General features: G+C 49.7%; 1 protein-coding gene across 4 annotated transcripts; it reads right to left on the bottom strand.

The window, feature by feature from the left end:
- Positions 1 to 356: 356 nt before the first annotated feature.
- HNRNPAB (heterogeneous nuclear ribonucleoprotein A/B) lies at positions 357 to 6,966 on the bottom strand. Of its 4 annotated transcripts, none has more exons than XM_024116274.3 (8): positions 6,833 to 6,966; positions 6,010 to 6,246; positions 5,099 to 5,267; positions 4,221 to 4,379; positions 3,915 to 4,046; positions 1,666 to 1,786; positions 853 to 993; positions 357 to 569 (listed from the first exon to the last, which is right to left on the bottom strand). In XM_024116274.3, exons 2-8 carry the CDS (start codon positions 6,222 to 6,224, stop codon positions 499 to 501), a joined length of 1,008 nt encoding a protein of 335 aa, XP_023972042.1. In that variant the 5' UTR covers positions 6,225 to 6,246; positions 6,833 to 6,966; the 3' UTR covers positions 357 to 498. The 4 variants fall into 4 exon arrangements, with proteins under 4 accessions (XP_023972042.1, XP_023972041.1, XP_028353766.1 ...); XM_024116273.3 differs by lacking the exon at positions 6,833 to 6,966 and adding an exon at positions 6,330 to 6,567; XM_028497965.2 differs by lacking the exon at positions 6,833 to 6,966 and adding an exon at positions 6,405 to 6,566.
- Between the last annotated feature and the right edge of the window lie 11,430 nt (positions 6,967 to 18,396).

Genomic DNA, 18,396 nt, shown 5'->3' with positions numbered 1-18,396 from the left:
TCAATATCCAGGTCGTGGCAAAATCAGGACACGTGTAAAATACCTTACAATACATTAGATTCCCGAAAGGTACCAAAAAGTACAGTAAAATTAACACTTCCATTATAGGAAATGTATGACACAAATAATATAAAATTAAAGGTGAAAAAAGGTGACACTGTTTTCCTAAGATACAATTTACTCTTTACAACCAGGGTCCACAGGTCCAGGCTGCAGAGCGGCCGCAGGAAGCAGACCCTCCAATCTGGCTCTGGGTAACCCGGTAATAAAAATGAGCCCATAATGCCGCTCTGGCCTCTTGAGACACCACACGCTGCCTAAAACAACTAGAGCTCTGGATATATTAAACAGGAGAGTGATTTCCAGGGGGGAAATTTTAAATAAGACGCACATGGGACAGCCCATAGAAAGTTTGCCAAGTTAAATTTGGTACATAATTGTGTTCACTCGATATCCAAACAAAGCGTGTGCAGTCAGTCAGACACTCCTGCCAAAGCCTCAGTATGGCTTGTAGTTATTCTGATGGCCACCGCGTCGCTGGCTCTTCCCGTAATTTGTACTACCCTGACCTAGGGACAAGAACAACAATGAGAGCAGCTACAACTTACTGAGCATTTACCCCTGTGCCAGGCGCTTGATATGCATCCTCACCAGAGCCAACAACTCTGATAGGACATCTTCCCCACCTTCCTGAGCCCCAAAAGCTCAAAATCGGGTAGCTCCAGTGAGCAAGCCAGGCCACAAAGCCCAGCCTGTCCGACTCCAAAGCCCCTGCTGCCAGTGGCCCCTGCACTGTCTGTCCTGCCTCCCAGGGTGGGTGAGTGGATGGGGGCCTCCCTCTCTCCTACTTACTGTAGTCGTAGCCGGGGCCGTAGCCGTAATAACCATAAGGCGAGTAGTCGTAGCCGCCATAGCCGGGCCCGTAGCCCTGCTGGTAGCCGTAGCCCTGGTTCCAGTAGCTGCCGTAGCCCTGATTCCAACTCTGACTCTGACCTGTGGGGGGGAGCAGGGCACAGGGGCCCATGGACCATTTAGCACACGCAGGAGCTAGGATGGAGGAAATCCTGCCCTTTGGGTGGCGAGGCTACTATGGCAACTCAGAAAAGCCAAGGGGCTGCTGTCCTGGTGTAAAGGGAGGGCCCTGGGCCCAGCCCTGTACCTGAGACCCAAGCTGGGGATAAGAAGGCCAGGCCAGGATGGAAAACTAACTTCACTGGGGCAACCGAGGCAGCTCACTCTCATTCAAATCACCCTCTGATCACCCCCACCCTCCCTGGCAGCTTGGCCTTAAAAAGGATGGAGTTCAGGCTTTGGAGTCAGAGGGGCCTGGGATGGAAAGAGGTTAAGCGCCTGGCACAGCCTTGCCCTACCCTTCAGCCCACCCACCCACGGGTGTACCAAGACTCAGGACAGCCACAGAGCCAAGCACACCCCATCTTGATGCAGATGCCCCCTCTGCCCTGGGGCCCCAGACCACATGAGAAAGATGGGCTCTTCCACTCCAAGCAGCAGCAGCAGCAGCATAGCCTCAACCCAGGAAAACCATTCCTGATCCTGCCCACCCTGCTGCACCAAGCACCAGAGGCCAAGAGAGCCCCCAAAACAGGCAAAGAAGCTCCATGCAGGCAGGGAAACAGGACCCATCTTCATCTGGGTTCCACTCACCTCCTCCACTTCCGCCACCACCACCGCTGCCTCGGTTCCCTCGGTTGCGATTCCCACGGCCCCCAGAGCCATACTGCTGCTGTTGATAAACCTCTTTGGGCTGAGCCACCTTGATTTCACACTGAAAGCCAAGAGAACAGTGGGTCATGCCAGTGGGACAAGCCCTGGGCAGGGAGTGTACACAAAGGCCTTCGTTGACAAACGTTCAGGAGGCACATCTTCTCTATCTGCTCAAGAACACATGCTGAGGTGGGAAACCACATTTGGACTAGCTCTCAGAACCACAACTAAAACCCAGACAGACCAAAAAACTCACATCATGGGCTTTTTGGCTCAAGCCTTTCCCCAGAGTGCTTGAAACAATGGGATACACCCAATGGGATAGGTCTACTGATGGTCACCCTTGGGTGCTCTAACAAGTGGGAGAAGAGGGACAGCCGGACCAATGCCAGTCCAGTGTAGCAAGACACCACACCAGGTGTCAGTCTGGTGCCACCTTGGGCAAGGGAGTCAGAGAAGGCTTCCCAGGTAAGGGATCTGAGAAAAAAAGGTTCTTTCTCCCCCCAGAAGAAATAAAGCATTCCACTCAAATACACTATTGAGGTGGCAACCCTGACCTCCATCTTATAAACAAAGCCACTGAGGCTCAGGGCAGCCTTCCCTAAGGCCATACTGCTCCCCCTTTCTCCTCCAACCACTGGTGTGCTGTTGGGATGGGCCAGATATCTTTGTCCTCTTAGGGCCCAAAGAGTCAATTTCCTTTTTGTTCAAAACTCTGCCTACTGTGGGTGGGAGTAGGGTCATGGACCTTCAAATGCTCCTGCTTTAAGTATATTTTTAAAAGAAAGTGCACTGACACATAACCCTCTCCATTAAGACCAATTAAAAAACCATTTTACGTAAGATGTCCCCATACAAGCATACTCAAAAAATTGGCAAATTACCAAGTGATGCAATATCATGTTTTCTGTCCTACTAAGTTAAAAATGCCGGGGCTTCCCTGGTGGCGCAGTGGTCGCGTATCCGCCTGCCGATGCAGGGGAACCGGGTTCGCGCCCTGGTCTGGGAGGATCCCACATGCCGCGGAGCGGCTGGGCCCGTGAGCCATAGCCGCTGAGCCTGCGCGTCCGGAGCCTGTGCTCCGCAACGGGAGAGGCCGCAGCAGAGGGAGGCCCGCATACCACAAAAAATAAAAAATAAAAAATAAAAAAAATGCTGAATACAACCAGCTAAAATACACTTATTTCAAGACCAACCACTAGCAGTTTGACTAATGGTGCCCTAATAGGCTCTTCATGCCCATTTCACATCATGGCACAGAGAAAAAGGCCTCTTTCCATGTCACTGTCCACTGGGGTAACCATTAATGGATGAGGTCTCACCCAACAGTCCCTATGATCCCATCTCATTTTACATAAAATTTAGGGGCCCAATCCCAAATCCAATCTTTCCAAATTCCCAGCCAGGATTGAGGCTTCCAGGAGCCCCACCCTATGTGTCCCACCTTATCTGGCTGCCACTCCTGCTCAGGCAGAGCCTGCCACACCTTGCCAGTGGGCCACACCCTCAACTCCCAACTGCCTCGGCCACTGGAGAACACTTGAAGCATGAACTACCTACCCTCTCTCCTGTCCAGAGTTCAGAGGGAAGAGCTGCCCCTCACTGAACAGGACTCTTATTTGAAGTCAAAACAGGATCTAGATTTAAGGTGGCCAAGACCCTGGGAGCTCTTTGGAAAGGATCTTTGGGGTGGGGCTTAATTTAACCAGTAACCAAAGGGGATGGAGATAAAACAGATTTGGTTGTGGCACAGAGATATAGATAAGGGAAAAGCTCTGCAGCAATGTCCAAAGCAGGTAAGACTTCACCACAGAAATCAGTAAATGGCAATTTCAGAATCTTCTGAGTCCTTAACTGTAGGACTTACACACTTTGCACTCTAGATCCCGAACACCATTATCTCTACCTTTTAAGTCAGGAACTGAAGAGGCTACTCAGCACACTCCCTATCCCATATAAGCCTCCCGTCATCCAGTATTCTCCTGCCTCCCTCATATCCTGTCCTACCAGCCTAGGAGCTCTGTGAAAGACAGGACAACCTGCCCCTCCCCTATCAGGACAGCAGACAGTGCAGAAAACAGTAACGTATACCCTGGAGAACTCTTGGAGGTAACCCAATGCCTAATCCACGCCTGCAAAGGCCGGCTCTCCAGCAGAATGCCAAGCACACACAGCTGGGGACACCTTACCTTACTTCCACTGATAGTGTGGAACTTTTTCTCCAGAACTTTCTTCACAGGTTCCTCTTCTTTAAAGGTGATGAAAACAAAGCCTCGTCTTTTGTTCGACTTTGGATCCATTGGAAGCTCAATGGCTTCAATCTGCAAACATAAGCAAAGCTCAGGACCCTACCGCAGAGCCTATAAGGAACTCACAGGAGAAAAAGTCCACGAACACCAGAGTGAAAAAGAGCTCCAGCCAGCCAAGGTGCCAAGGACCAGGAAGAAGGCAACCTCGGTGCAGCTGGCAGACCACTCCGGGAGCCACACACTCACCTCCCCAAACTCGCCGAAGTACTCCCTGATCTTCTCCTCAGTGGCTTCAGGATTCAGACCCCCCACAAAAATTTTCTTTACTGGGTCTTTCTTCATTGCCATGGCTTTTTTGGGGTCAATGACACGGCCATCCAGCCTGTGCTCCTTCTGGTCTAGAACCTGTTCCAACAGAAGGGAGCTGGGTTCTAACTCAGCAGCATGACCCTGAACAAGCACCTTCTCTTTGAGCCACTAGACTCCAACACAGGCACACAAAATGTGCTTCACCCCCTTCAAAATCAACCCCCAATCTGACTTCCCAACCCTATCTCCAAACTTCACTTGGTTTAGCTAAACACCTATAAATCTATCCTCACCCCCCCACCAGTCTTTGCCCATGCCGTGCACCCCTCTTCCTGCCCAGGCAGCCCCAATTTAAGGCCTATCTCCTCCAGAAGTAAAGCAATAATTAAAAGCACAGGCTACAGCTAGGCTGTGAGGGCTGGAATCCTCACACTCCACCCCTTACTAGCTATGTGATCTCTTCTACTTAACCTTCTGTGCCTTAGATTTGTTTTCTACAAAATGAGTAAAATAATGCTTATCTCCTAGCAACCATGGACTCTTCTAGTCCTCTCAATGAAATGTCTGCTTCAGCAAGGTCCAGAATAGGCACAATAAACGGTCAACTATAATCTTCCTGGACCACTCCTGCCCCCTCACTCCTCCATTTAATCTCTACTTTTAATCCCTTCAAAAAGGAGAACATAAGTTCCCAACCTCTCTGCTTTTCCCAAAGCACCCAACCATCTGCAAAACACATAAGCCAATCATGGTCTAAGAATAGTATCCTCATAGAATACACAGACTTCTTTCTGATTATAAAGTACCCAGCTTACCTTTTCCACGCTGGCTGCATCTTTGAAGAGGATAAACCCAAACCCTCTTGACCGGCCAGTGTTGGGATCCATTTTTATTGTACAGTCAACGACCTCTCCAAATTTGGTAAAATAATCCTTTAGGTCCTTTTTGCTGGTATCCCAGCTCAGGCCACCAACGAACATTTTTCTTAAATGGTGGGGTGAGAACAGGGAAACAAGCCTTAGAAAGCTGTCATTTCGGAAGGACTGGCCCTAGCAAAGCTTTCACCGAAAAGATTGTAAATAAAGCCACCATTCGGAACAAAGGTTTACCCTTAAGGCCCATAAGGGCTCTACCTCTGGAAGATGTTAACAAATCTCCGCTACCCTTCCAAACCCAATCCTGACCCTAACAAAGCCTCAGGTGATCCGTACCCCCAAGGAGGTAGGGGAAAAGGAAGCACAACCTAGCCGGAGAGCTAGGCCCTGAGCACTCACAACTGGAAGGAACCTAATTTGTCTAACAACCATGTATCAAAACGCTACGGTCCCTGCCACCTCCGAGTACTCGCTCTCAAGGAACTCAAGGCTTCCGGGGCCGAGTCGGAGTTCAGACCGTGACTCCGCCCTGGAAAGGAGGCGGAGGAGGAAGCCCCTGGCGCGCGCCAACTCCGCCCACGCAACCCAGGCAGTCCGCGACCCGCCGGGCTCCGGGTCCGAGCGCACTCCCCTTCCGGGCCGCCAGCCAGCGGCCCCGGGGCGGCGCTAAAGTCGACCCAACAAACTCCTGCAAACTCCGGTGCGCACGGAAAGCCGGCGGCGCGGAGTTGCTGGTCTGCGGGCCGCGAGCAGGCCCCGGCCGCCCGCCCCTCCCCCCGCCGCGTGGCGCCAACAAAAGGCGGCCCCGGAACAAAGGCGGCGCCCCCCCGTCGGCCCGCGGCCGCACCTACCCCGCGTCCTCCTCGTTCTTGCTGGCGTTTATCTGGTCACCCTCGGCGCCGTTCTGGTTGCCGGCCTGGGGCGCCACGCTCCCGCCTCCGGCGCCAGCCGCGACCCCGGTGCCAGCACCAGTCCCAGCCGGCGACTCGCCTTCGGGGGCGGCCTCGTGTCCGTTCTCGGTGGCGCCCGTCGTCTCCATGGGCTGCTCCTCACCCGCTTCCGACATGCTAGGCCGTGGCGCGCGGCTCCTGCAACGAGCGGCCACGACGCATCAGGCCGGCGCCGCTCCCGCCCGGGCTCCCGCCCGCCACCCGCGGGCCCGGCCGCTCACCTCGCCGCCGATGACGCCGCGGGGCCCGCTCGTCCCCACCCGCCGGGAAGGCACCGCGGGCTCGGCCGCGCTCACGCTTGCGCTGCCGGGCCTCTCCCCCGTCTACCGACGGAGCCGCCGCGACCTCGCGCCCTCCTCCCTCGGCCTGCGCTGCCGCTGCCGCCGCCGCCGCACGAAAGCCACCAACACAGAAGCTCTCCCAGGCCCGCGCGGTACTGCCGCCTGACAATGCCGACTCGTGGCGCTCTTTATAATGCCGGAGCCGAGGCCACCTCGCAACAAAGCGCATGCTCATTGGCTTCGCCGGCCCGTCACTCAACCCCGAGCCGGCTTCCCATTGGCCGCGGCGGCGCGCGCACGGTAGATCCAGGCGGGCTTTGTCCTCATCTTAGAATTCGCGCGAGCCGGGGCCTATGCGGAGTGTCGCCGGGTCCGGTGGTCCGACGGCCCTGTCCCGATCGGCCGGCGGCCCGAGCCCAGGGGCGGAGAGGCGCAATACTGACCTTTCGCTCTCTGAGGCCGTAGTCCCTCGTCCCGGTGCGCCCTAATCCAGCATTGGCAGCCTTGGCCACTCCGTTTCCCAAAAGAGGAAACTGCACTCGAGGAAGCCTCGGAAACCGAAGTCGCCCCAACTGGAAGTGCAGAACCCGGCCTTCCGAGATTGGGCGCGTAGTGCCCGCCAAGGCCCTCGGCTTGGCTCGGAGAAATGGGGACGGATCCCTCCCTCCCCCTTGACCTTGGTGCGGTCAAAGCCACGCGCTCCCGCCCCTTCTGCAGCCTCCCCCGGAGGCGAGAAGCGAGGAGGGGGCGGAGTTCGTCGAGTGACTATTGTCAATGGTGCTCCGCCGAGATGTGGCGGGAGAAACGGTGGGACCACGGTGTTCCCCAATCTTAGGTCGTCTGGCACCACGTTGACGACTGGCATCAAATTTTTACTTTTGATTACTTAAACTCTTTCATTTAATTCATTTATTTTTGCTAAAATCTATTTTTAAGAGAAATGTACCACTTCCTTGAAATCATGAAGTTTTGGGGGAAGGGAAGAATAGTTCTCTTTTTCTAATATACAAAACCCCTTAATATTTATCTACTTGACCACTAAGCTTGAAAGGCCTGCGTAATCCCATGATTCCTTTTAATCATATGGGTGACAAGCGCCAAATGAACCAGGATTAAAACCTCTGAAGCCTGGGGATTACCAAACAACAGAACACAAGTAGCTGACGTCTCCCGCTGGAATCCTGCTGCCAGGCCCGGTGTGATAGGCTGGGCATTCTATTTTCTCATCTGGTCTCCTAACAATCCTATGGAAGGCGATACCATAACCAATTTATAAATGAGAAAACAAGCCTAGAGCCCTGGCCCAAGGCTTACTCCCTAAATCAGCCAGCCAGTGGAGTTGCCATGAGAAGGTAAGATGTCATAATTTCACATTTGGAAAAAATAATTTTTAAAAAATCTGAAGAGTTAACAAACACAACGCTGCATTTCCCCCAAGGTATCAACCCCCTAGAGCTGGGCACCCACCCCAAGATGAGCAAATGCCTCTGGTTTATCCCAAGGCTCACCTGACCATTTCACTTTCAGGTTAGATTCCATAAACTAGAATTCACGTATCTCCATAAAACCTTGGTCATGTCACTGAAATCTGGTAAGGCTTGCAGGGAAGTCCCTAACAAACTCTCCACCCCACCTCCACCCCAGGCCTTACCCACCCACAGAAATAAGGACCAGGGTTTTGGTCACAGGAAATGATGGGCACAGCTGCCCAAGCCATGAAGAAAATTCAGGCAATCAAGGTCAAGTGTAGCCACAGGACATAACTAATGAGGGCGTACATTCACTTAATCTCCTGCTCTTGTCCACATGGATTCCTTTAGCACAATTTGGGAAATGCTTTCAATGACATGTCAAGTCTGAGGATAACAACATTTGGATGGTGCTTCACAGTTTGCAAAATACTTTCACCAACATTGCTTTCTTGGAGCTTCAAAATACCTTCGTATGCAGTTATCCATAGTTTATACACAAAAACACTGAAATCACACAGCTGAAATCGTGGCCACAAAGCCAGCACTTCCAATTCTACATTGTCTCCAGGGCTCCTGACTACTCCTGACTAGGACAAGGGGGCTCTGAGCTTCTGAGTTCCGTGGTCTAAATTAGATCTCATATGAGATTAAATGATTTTGAGCCTCAAATAAAGCACTGGCCTAGAACATACTTTATAAACTGTAAAGAACTGCAGACAAATGGGGGTCAGTCTTAGCACAGAATGCTTTTATACTGCATGCAAGGGTGCTTCTGACAGAGGCAGGGCACCACGCTGTTTGGAAGCAGCAGGAATTCCCTTTGACACAAGGGACTCTTGTTATTTGGTCCTAGTTGCAGACATGAGTTGAGGGCATCTTCTATGACAATGAGGTTCTCAAATGAGCAAGGAGCCCAGTTACCCCCCAAAGTCCCTTAAGAGGCCCTTAAAGTAAAGTCCCATGGCTTTGGGGATTCAGGCTGTCAGGCAATATATGTGTAAGAATGTGTACAATCACCAATCTAGAATACTCAGGATAGACACAAAATGCATTTTGAAAGTTTTTTAAATTACATAAATTTTTCTTTTGTTTTCTTATTTTGGCTGAGCCTGCAAGGTGGAAATTGCAGGAGTTAACTGCAAATATTGTTGTGACTGTTGTGGCTGACTCCCATAGGGGGCCACTTCCCACACCACAGCTCCACGGGCTCCAGCTAGAGGAAACTTTCTAAAACACAAGTCGGATCTTGTCACACTCTGCGTGAAAACCGTGGCTGGCTTCCCAGTACTCTGAGGATGGAGTCTCACCTGAATACAGGTGAGAGGGACAGATGGGGCTCACAGAAATCCATGCCCCCCTCCCTCCAACCTCTCTTCAACTTGAGTGGAAGAGTCACTTCCAGGCCTGAGCAGTTGAGACTGGGTGCTTCCCCCAGACCGCTCTTCCCCTGGAGACCATGTATTCTGCATGGCAGAGCTACATTATAAAGAAGAGCTGTTCAGCCCACATCAGACTTGATGTGAGCAAGAAATGAACCTGTACTGGATCAAGCCACTGAGATTTGGGGGTTTATCTCTAATTGCAGCCTAGCCAAGCCTGACCGTTTCACATGACTCGAGCCACCCCAGTCACATCTCAGGCCCAGCTCTCCACTCTAGCTGTGCTGATTTCTTTTATTTCCTGGAACTCACCTGCACCCTTCTGTCTTTCCACCTGCTGTTCCCTCTACCTGGAATATTCTTCCCCAAATCTTACATGCCTACTCTACATATCTGTTTTGGGTTGAATTGTATCCCCTAAAATATCTGTTCAATTCCCAACCCGTGGTACCCGTGCATGTGACCTTATTTGGGACGAGGATCTTTGCAGATGTAATCAAGTTAAGATGAGATCAGACTGAAGTAGGTGGGCCCTTAATCCAATATGACTGGTGCCTTATAAAAAGAGAAGACACAAAGACACAAGGAAAACACCATGTGACAACAGAGGCAGAGACTGGAGTGACAAGTCTACAAACCAAGTGCCTTGGTCAGTTCAGGCTGCTATAACAAAATACTATGGTCCGGGTGCCTTAAAAAACAAACTTATTTCTCACAGTTCTAGAGGCTGGGCAGATCAAGATCAAGATGTCTGATGAGGACCCGCTGCCTAGTTTGCAGATGGCTATCTTCTTATTGTATCTTCACATGGCAGAGAGCAGAGAGAGAAGCAAGCTCTCTCATGTCTCTCCTTAAAAGGGCACTAATTACATCAGGAGGGCCCCACTCATCTAAACCTAACTGCCTCATCTAAATGATGACCTCATCTAAACCTCATCATGACCTCATCTAAGCCTAACTGCCTCACAAAGGCCCCACTTCCAACTACCATAACACTGCAGATTAGGGTTTCAACATACATGAATTTGGAGGGACACAAACATTCAGTCCATAGCACAAAGGAATACCAAGGATTACCAGCAACACCAGAAGCTAGGAGAGAGGCATGGAACAGATTCCCCCCTAGAGCCTTCAGAGGGAGTGTGGCTCTGCCAACACCTTGATTTTGGTCTTCTAGCCTCCAGAACTGTAAAATAATAAATTTCTTTTTTTTTTCTGCTTTGTCAGACATTTATTTAGGTGTCTTGCTAGTACAAGTTCCTCTTACCTGGGTTTGATATATAACCTCAAATTCTTATACTGCAATTTTTTGGGTATGACCAAATGTAACTTCTAAAAAAAAAAACAAGTACTGCTGAGTTTATTTATTCACTTACTGTCTCACAGTTTTTATCCTTGCCCCTGTTATCAAGTAAACAGAGACAATAAATTTTTATTGTTGTTATGCCCCCCAGCTGGTGGTGTTTTGTTATGGCAGCCCTAGCTGACTAATCCAACATCCATCAGACTTCAGCTTCCTCCAGAAAGTGTTCTGTCAGGCGCATGATATTTCTACAAAACATTACATTTCCAGGTACCTTTGGAAATTTTTTAGATGAAGTCACACTGGGCCACAGTACCACATGTCCACAGTCAGCGGGAGCTGAGTCACACTGCCCCCCAGCAGGTGGGGCAGGTGCTGTCCAGCTCACTCCAGCCCCCACGAGGTCCTAATGTCTTGTTCCTGGCCCTCTAAACTCATCATCATCAACTGAAAGCATTAGGGATGCCAGTCCCTAACTAGGCCTCCATGAAACTCAGCTTCTTCCTCTTGAAAACAGGGATGACAACACCTGCCTCTCAGCACTCCTGCAGGGATCAGAGACTGTCTGCCAAGAGTTTAGCACAGTGCCGGGCGGGTAGTAGATATAAATGCCAGCTGCTAGGACTGCTAACAACAGTAACAATAGAAGATCTCAGGGAAGACTCCTTCACCTGATGAGCTCCCCATTGCATCTCAAATCGAATCCTCAAAACAGAAGTGGAAGATCTGGAGAAGCTCTATTAGCCAACGCCCTGCCCATACCCGCTAAGGTCACATTCTTGCGACAGCCACCCATGCCTAGTTTGAGTCTCAGAGGCAGCCTCTGCCCAGAAGAGGCCAATCAGAATTGCCTAGGACACCCTTCTGGAATCAGACCTTAATGGAATATGTGGTTCACATACAGACCTAAACCTCCCAGTCTCCTTGGAGCTCGCAGGGCTGCATTCAGTGGACACGGCATACAGAGGGGCCCCAGCCTGGCTTCATATCACAATCTCCTGCATAGTTTTTAAAACTTCAGATTCCCAGGTCCCTGGGGCTGGATTCTCACTTTTATACAGCATTCCAGGCACTGGGCATTGGGATAGGGACAGATTCAGGATGCACTGCTGCTGACCAGGTCAGGGACAAGCCTATGAAACCAGGAAATGCCCGTCTCCCTGCTGAAAGGCAGCAGCGCCTCCTCATCAGAGCAGCCCTGGAGGGGCTGTGTGTGTGGTTTATCACTGCCACTAAGTCAGGGTGGGCCTGGGAGACTCTCCCTTTGAGCTTCAGTTTCTGATTACATGACAATTCATATATTCACTCATTTACTAACAGCTCGGGCTTCGCCTGCCATCAACATGACCCTCAGGACAGACCTGTTTTTTGAACTCTAAACCCACACGAGTCACTATTCCTCAACATCTCTCCTGAACTGTCCCCAAGGCACCTCAATCTCAGCATGTCTAAAAGAGAACACATTACATTCCCCTGAGCCCAGACCCTCTGCCAGTGTTCTTGGCCACAGAGAATGCCTCTACCACCCTAACTGTGCAGGCCAGGAACCTGACTGGGTCAGCCTTGACACCCCTCTCCTCACTCCTCCCCTATCCAATCCATCACCTAGGCCTGAATGTACCTTTATTACTGTTACCTGCACTCAGGTTTGCACTACAGGAATATCAGTCAGGGACGGCTACACTGTGTACCAAATATACCTAAAAGCCACGGAAGATTGTTTCTTACAGATAACAGTCCTGGGTGGTGTTCAGGCTAGAGAAGCAGCTCTCCTCCATGGGGTCATTTAGGGACCCAGGCCCCTTCCATCTTATGGCTCCACCAGCCCCTCGGGCCTTGTCATCGCACGCAGCTGGCAGAAGGAAACATACAGGGTGGAGCTGGTGTGAGTCTTGATGGCCCAGGCCTGGAAGTGGCACGTGTCACTCTCACTCACTTTCCATTGGCTGGAACTCTGGTGGCCTTGCCTTACTGCAGTGGACTCTGAGAAGCGAGCTGAGCTGCTTGCATAGGAAAGGCAGGACAGACTGGGTGCCCAGTTTTCACAATAGGCTTCAACAACTGCATGTTAATGACAGCGAAGGGAGACTCTAGAGGATAGCTTTCCTTTGGTCAACCTGCCTTTCAGGGACCGTCACCAAGTGCCACGACTATCAGAGGCCACCCCTGCCCCTGCCCCTGCCCCAGGAGTGGAGTCTACTTTTCCACGTGGTGACATGAACGCTGTTATCAGGGAAGCACAGGAGGACAGGGACACATGGGAGAGACGCGAAGTAAGCTAGGGAAGTGGGCAGGAAGGACAAGGCTTCCCACAGGAGCAGACGCTTGGGCTGTGCCCTGGAGACTGAATGGGGGTTCTCTAGGCAGGGATGGGGGAGAAGTGGGTGTGGGCAGAGGAGACCGACTGAGTAAAGGCTCAGCACTTGAGAAAGCACAGACTGTTTGGAGAACTGCAAGTAGCCCCACATGACAGAGAGGAGCTGAGATTGTGTCACTGGGCAGGGGCTTTACATGCCACGACAAAGGGTTCCATTCATCCACAGGAAACAGGAAGTCAGTGAGTACTGCAATGGCAATGGTCCATGAAAAGAGGGGTGATGAGAGACATTAAGGAACATGTGTGGTTACAACCCTGACTCCATGCATAGGGGCAGGATGGGCAGTAAGGCTGGAAAGTTGGACCAGAACCACCAGGTGGAGGGCCTTGAATGCCAGGCCTGACAAGGAAGGCAGAGGGAAACACTGTCTGCCTCTCTCAAGGAGAACACCATCCCCCCACAGGTGACGGCCTCCTCGCTTCCTGCCTATGCCTGCCTCTAGCAGCACAGTTTATTTTGTCCATTTCTTCTAGTACTTTAGTCCCTAACGGCTAGAAAAGGATCAAGAGGTGATCCATTTCAAAGATGAAGTCCAAACCCCTCATTACCAGGGAAGAAAACCAAAGGTCAGAGAAGGGAGCGTGCCTTAGTCTGTTCGAGCTGCTATAACAAATTACTATAGACTACATGGCTTATAAATAACAGAAATTTATTTCTCACATCTCTGGAGGCTGGGAAGTACGAGATAAAGTCATCAGCAGACTGGGTGTCTGGCGAAACCCACTTCCTGGTTCACAGATGGCTGTCTTCTCCCTCTTACTTCTTCTCACCTGGCAAAAGGGGTAAGGGAGCTCTGTGGGGCCTCTTTTATGAGGGCACTAATCCTATTCAAGAGGGTTCTACCCTCGTGACCTAATCACCTCCCAAAGGCCCCACCTCTTAATACCATCACCTTGTGGCGGGGGTAGGATTTCAACATACGAATTTGCAGGAGGAGCACAAACATTCAGTCTATAGCAAGGAGTAACATGTCCAGTGGCACCAGGCCTAGAAGCCAGGCCTCCATGTGCCGTGTCATCTCAGCACCTCTAGCGCTCCCTCAAGCCCCGGGCACTTGGGAAACAAGAGACAACAGGCATGCTGAGGGTTTCATCCTGGCACCTCAAGTGCTGAGTATGAGAGACCACAGATATGAACACAGAAACTCTGCCTTTCTCCTACGAGCCAAGAAACAGGAATCCACAGGCAGGTACCATCTCCTTAGTACCTCCCACCCCTTTCTCCTTCCAGAGGGCAAGGCAAAGCCAGCTCCTGGGCATGAACACCAAGTGCAAGGAGCGAAGGCTCTGACAGTCACGTTTGTTCCCAGCACGAGGCCAGAGTAGGCAGGACTCCCAATGCTGGGCAGAGGGGGCCCACATAACTGAGGAGAGAGGAATGATCTCTAGCCACGAGCCCTCTCCAGCTGTGAAAAGCAAGGATTTGGGCGGCGAATGATGCATCTTATCATTCTGTCTCCACATTCTGCCAGTGAACTAGCCAAACCACTTCTCCAAGTAGGCTCAGAATGGAAGATAAGTTCATACTGTCTCCTGATTCAGGGGGGTTGAGAGCTGGAAGCTCCTCAGGGAAGGGTCCTCATCCCACACTCACCTGGCTGACTGCTCAGGAACCTCTTGCTTCTCGCCAGCCGCCTTGCCCGCCAGCTTCTCACAGCTGCCCCACAAACAGCTCAACCCCACTATTCCCTGAAGCCCCCTCACCACCTCCAACCTAGTCCTGCAGAAGCCTCCTTGGTCTGCGTATCCACCTCACCCTGCCCTTCCACCTCTCCTTAATGAAATCCAATGTCCCCAACATGGCCCCACACTCCACTCCTGAATGCCAGGCTGCACTTCCTCTCACCTCCCTCAACACAAGTGGAGGGGCCATCTCACCCCATGTCCCCAGTCTCACTCCTTGAGCAGCACTGTACAACAGAAATATGATGCAAGCCACAAATGCAAACACATGGATAATTTAACATTTTCTAATAGCCACATTAAAAGACTATTAGACAATTAGTAAAATGGTAAAAAGAAACAGGTGAAATTAATTTTAATAAAATTTAATTTAGACCAATCTATCCAAAATATTATAATTCCAACATGTAATCAACATTAAAAATTATTGAGATATTTTGCTTGTTTTTTTAGATTGCCTTAAATCCAGTGGGTATTTTACACTTACAGTGCATCTCAGTCCAGACTGCATACTTTTCGAGTGTTCAGTAGCCACATGGAGCCAGTGGCCACTATACTGGGCAGCACAGATCTAGACGAGGGGTTGGCAAACCATGGCCCACAGCCCAGATCCAGCTGGCCTGCTGTCTGATTTTGTATGACTCCTGAACAAAGAGTGACTTTTTTGGGGGGGTTGGGGGCACCACACCACGAGTCTTGAGGAATCTTAGTCCCCTGCAGTGGAAGCTCGGAGTCCTAAACACTGGACCACCAGGGAATTCCCAAGAGTGATTTTTACATATTTTTAACGATTGAAAAAAATCAAAAGAATAGTATTTCATGACACAAATTCTATGAAACCCAAAAGTTAGTGTCCATAAGTAATGTTTTAAATTCTGTCAATAAAGATGTATGGAAATATGTTTCATCTCTTCTTATATTTTTACTTATCTCCTAATACCCTCTAAATTTTTCCTCTTGGCCCATATAGCGGGAAATATTTATTATCTGATCCTGTACAGGGAAAGTTTGCCCAGCTCTATTCTAGACCATTCACCTGCCCCCTAGACTCCAATACAGGAGCTCCAGATTTGGCTTTGGAATCAAAAGGCCAGCTCAAACCCCAGCTCCCCTGTGTCCCAATTCTGGGGTTTAGAACAAGTCACTTCCCCTTTTTGAGCCTCATTTTTCTTCATTTGAAAGTCGGGTCAGCACTCAAGTGGGTGTAAAGAGGGTGAAAACCCAGCGCCAACCAAAGAGCTGGTCACTCATTCACTCGTTTCCAGTCCTCCAGTCTCATTCCAGTTTCCAGTCTTCACATCTCCGGCTGCAACACCTGTCCACCGAGTCCCCCTCACCTCACTCAGTACCTCGTCCAGGTGACGCCTGCGCCAGTCGCCTTCTCCCAGCATCCTCAGCAATCTCTACCTCCACTGGCAGGAGCCCCATATCAGTGACTTCTGAATCACTTTGGCAGCACAAACCTCCTTCTGCCTGGAATAGCCTCCCGTCTTCCTCACCAAATTCTGTCTCCTCCAAGATGACACCCCCGCACAGCCAGCAGTGCCCTTTGGCTCGCAGCTCTGCTCCTCTGCGGGCCTGACAGCAGCATTTCCGGCACGCCCGAGAGGTGATATGGGCATGCGCACAGCTCTGGTCCCTCCAGGTGAGGACCTGTGACGGGCCCAGCCCCAGTAGCCCTTTGCACACGCAAGGGCTCAACAAATACGTCAGACTGGCCTAGTGAGGCTTGGGCCAGCTTTCCAGGACCACATCCTTCCTTCCCCCTCGAGCTCCATCAATTCTCAAATCTCATCAATTCTGACATCCGACATCTTAATACTGACGTCTCCCTGTTTCAGCGGTGCCTCCTCCCAGGGACACCCCTACCCATCTGGCCCAGTCCTAACGGCTCTGCTTTTCCAGAACCAACTCCATTCATGCTCTCTCACCAGCCAAGGTCGGTCTGGTCACCGGCTTATGTTAGGCTAGTCTAGTCTCTAGCCCAGGGCCCACCTATTTTCCCTTGTCACATCCTGCCAGTAAATCTCTTCCTCCTGGGGAAGTGTTTCTTCTAAAATTGACCCTCCCTTTGGCTGTTAGGTCAGAACTACTTCCAGCAATGAAGACCGATGTCCTGGAATTGAACATGTTGCCAACAAGTACTCTTGTCCCCAATTAATGTTCCTGCATTTTGCCAAAAAGGTGAGAACTAGCCTCCCACTGGTGGTGCTTTGAGCCCTGACCCATGGTGGGATCAGCTTCCTCAAGCCAGTCACCAGATTTTCCTTCTACACTCTAGCCACTTCTCAGTTTCTTTTTTTCTCCCATATTTTCTGTTGAGCTATAACTGGCATATCATAAAACCTGCCCACTTACAGTGTACAATTCAATGGTTTTAGCATATTCACAGAGTTGGTCACCATAATCTCAGTTTGGAACACTTTCATCACGTAAAAAGAAACTCCTAACCCGGCCATTCCTATCCCAACCCTCCCTCCAGCTCCCACAACCACTAACCTGCTTTTGTCTCTATAGATTTGCCTGGACATTTTATATAAATGGAATCATATAAAATGTGGCTTTTTGTGTCTGGCCTCTTTCACTTAGCATAATCTTTTCAATGTTTATCCATATTATAGTGTGTATCAGTACCTCATTTCTCTTTATTGACAAATAATTTTCCACTTCTTTTGCTAGTTCCCTGTCAGAGGCTGAATCTCAAAATGTTGAAGCACCCCAAGGCTCAGTCCTCCTCCCCTCTTCGTCTCTATCTACTCAGTTCCTGGGTGATCTCATCCAGTCTCTTGACACAAAATACTGCCTATATGCAATGACTCACAAATCTATCTCTCTGTCCGGCCCTTTCCCATGAGCTCCAGACACACAGGTCCCACAACGTCTTCCACATCTCCCTCCACTTGGCCATCTCAGGCGTCAGGCTTTTGACACAACCAATACAAGAGAACCAGTCTGAGTTCAGTTATGGGTAGTGATGGAAGAATGCTATTAAGTGTAAGCAAACACAATCTAACAGCACATTAATAATAATTTTAAATCAACAAGGAAGGCTTATTCCAAAAAGACAAGGATGGTTTAATATTAGGAACTCTGATAAGATAAAGCACCATATTAATAGAGAAAATGAGGAAAAAAGTCCTATCAATATATATTAACAGGGCAATTGATAAAACCCAACACATATTTTTAGTAAACATTCTTGATAAAATAGAATAAGGTAAACATTTATAAAAACAACCCAAACATCATCTTCCAGAAGCACTTTCATTAAAGTAAGAAACAACACAAAGTTGTCTTCTTCCATCATTATTTAACCTTTTCTGGAGGTACAACTGATGCAATTGGACAAGAGAAAGAAACTAGAGGTATAAAAACAGGAAAAGAGTAGATAAAACCATCATCATTTGCAGATAATATGATTATAAACATGGAAAACTCAAAGCCCAAAACACTATTCTAAACTATAAAAGAAGTCAGTATGGTGGCTTTTGTATATGCCAACGACAATCAGAAGATATAAAAGAAGGACCTAAAACACCTAGGAATATACTTATCAAGATAAAGATGAAGAAAATTTGAAATATTGAGCACATAAAAGATCTGAGCAAATAGGAAGATTCAACATTAGGAAGATGTCAAACCTCTCGTAAACAGTGATAAAATAATTTGTTAATGCCATCTTAATAGAAACACCAAAAATTTAACAGGAACACTCTCCTACTGAAGAAAGCAAGGTGCAGAATATTATGCATAGCATGCTACTTTTTCTATAAAAATGGGAAAAGCAGTTGTA

Source organism: Physeter macrocephalus, chromosome 2, assembly GCF_002837175.3.
Source record: "Physeter macrocephalus isolate SW-GA chromosome 2, ASM283717v5, whole genome shotgun sequence".
Taxonomy (NCBI): Eukaryota; Metazoa; Chordata; class Mammalia; order Artiodactyla; family Physeteridae; genus Physeter; species Physeter macrocephalus.
The sequence above is the reverse complement of the archived record's forward strand: the minus strand, read 5'-3'. Positions and strand labels throughout refer to the sequence as shown.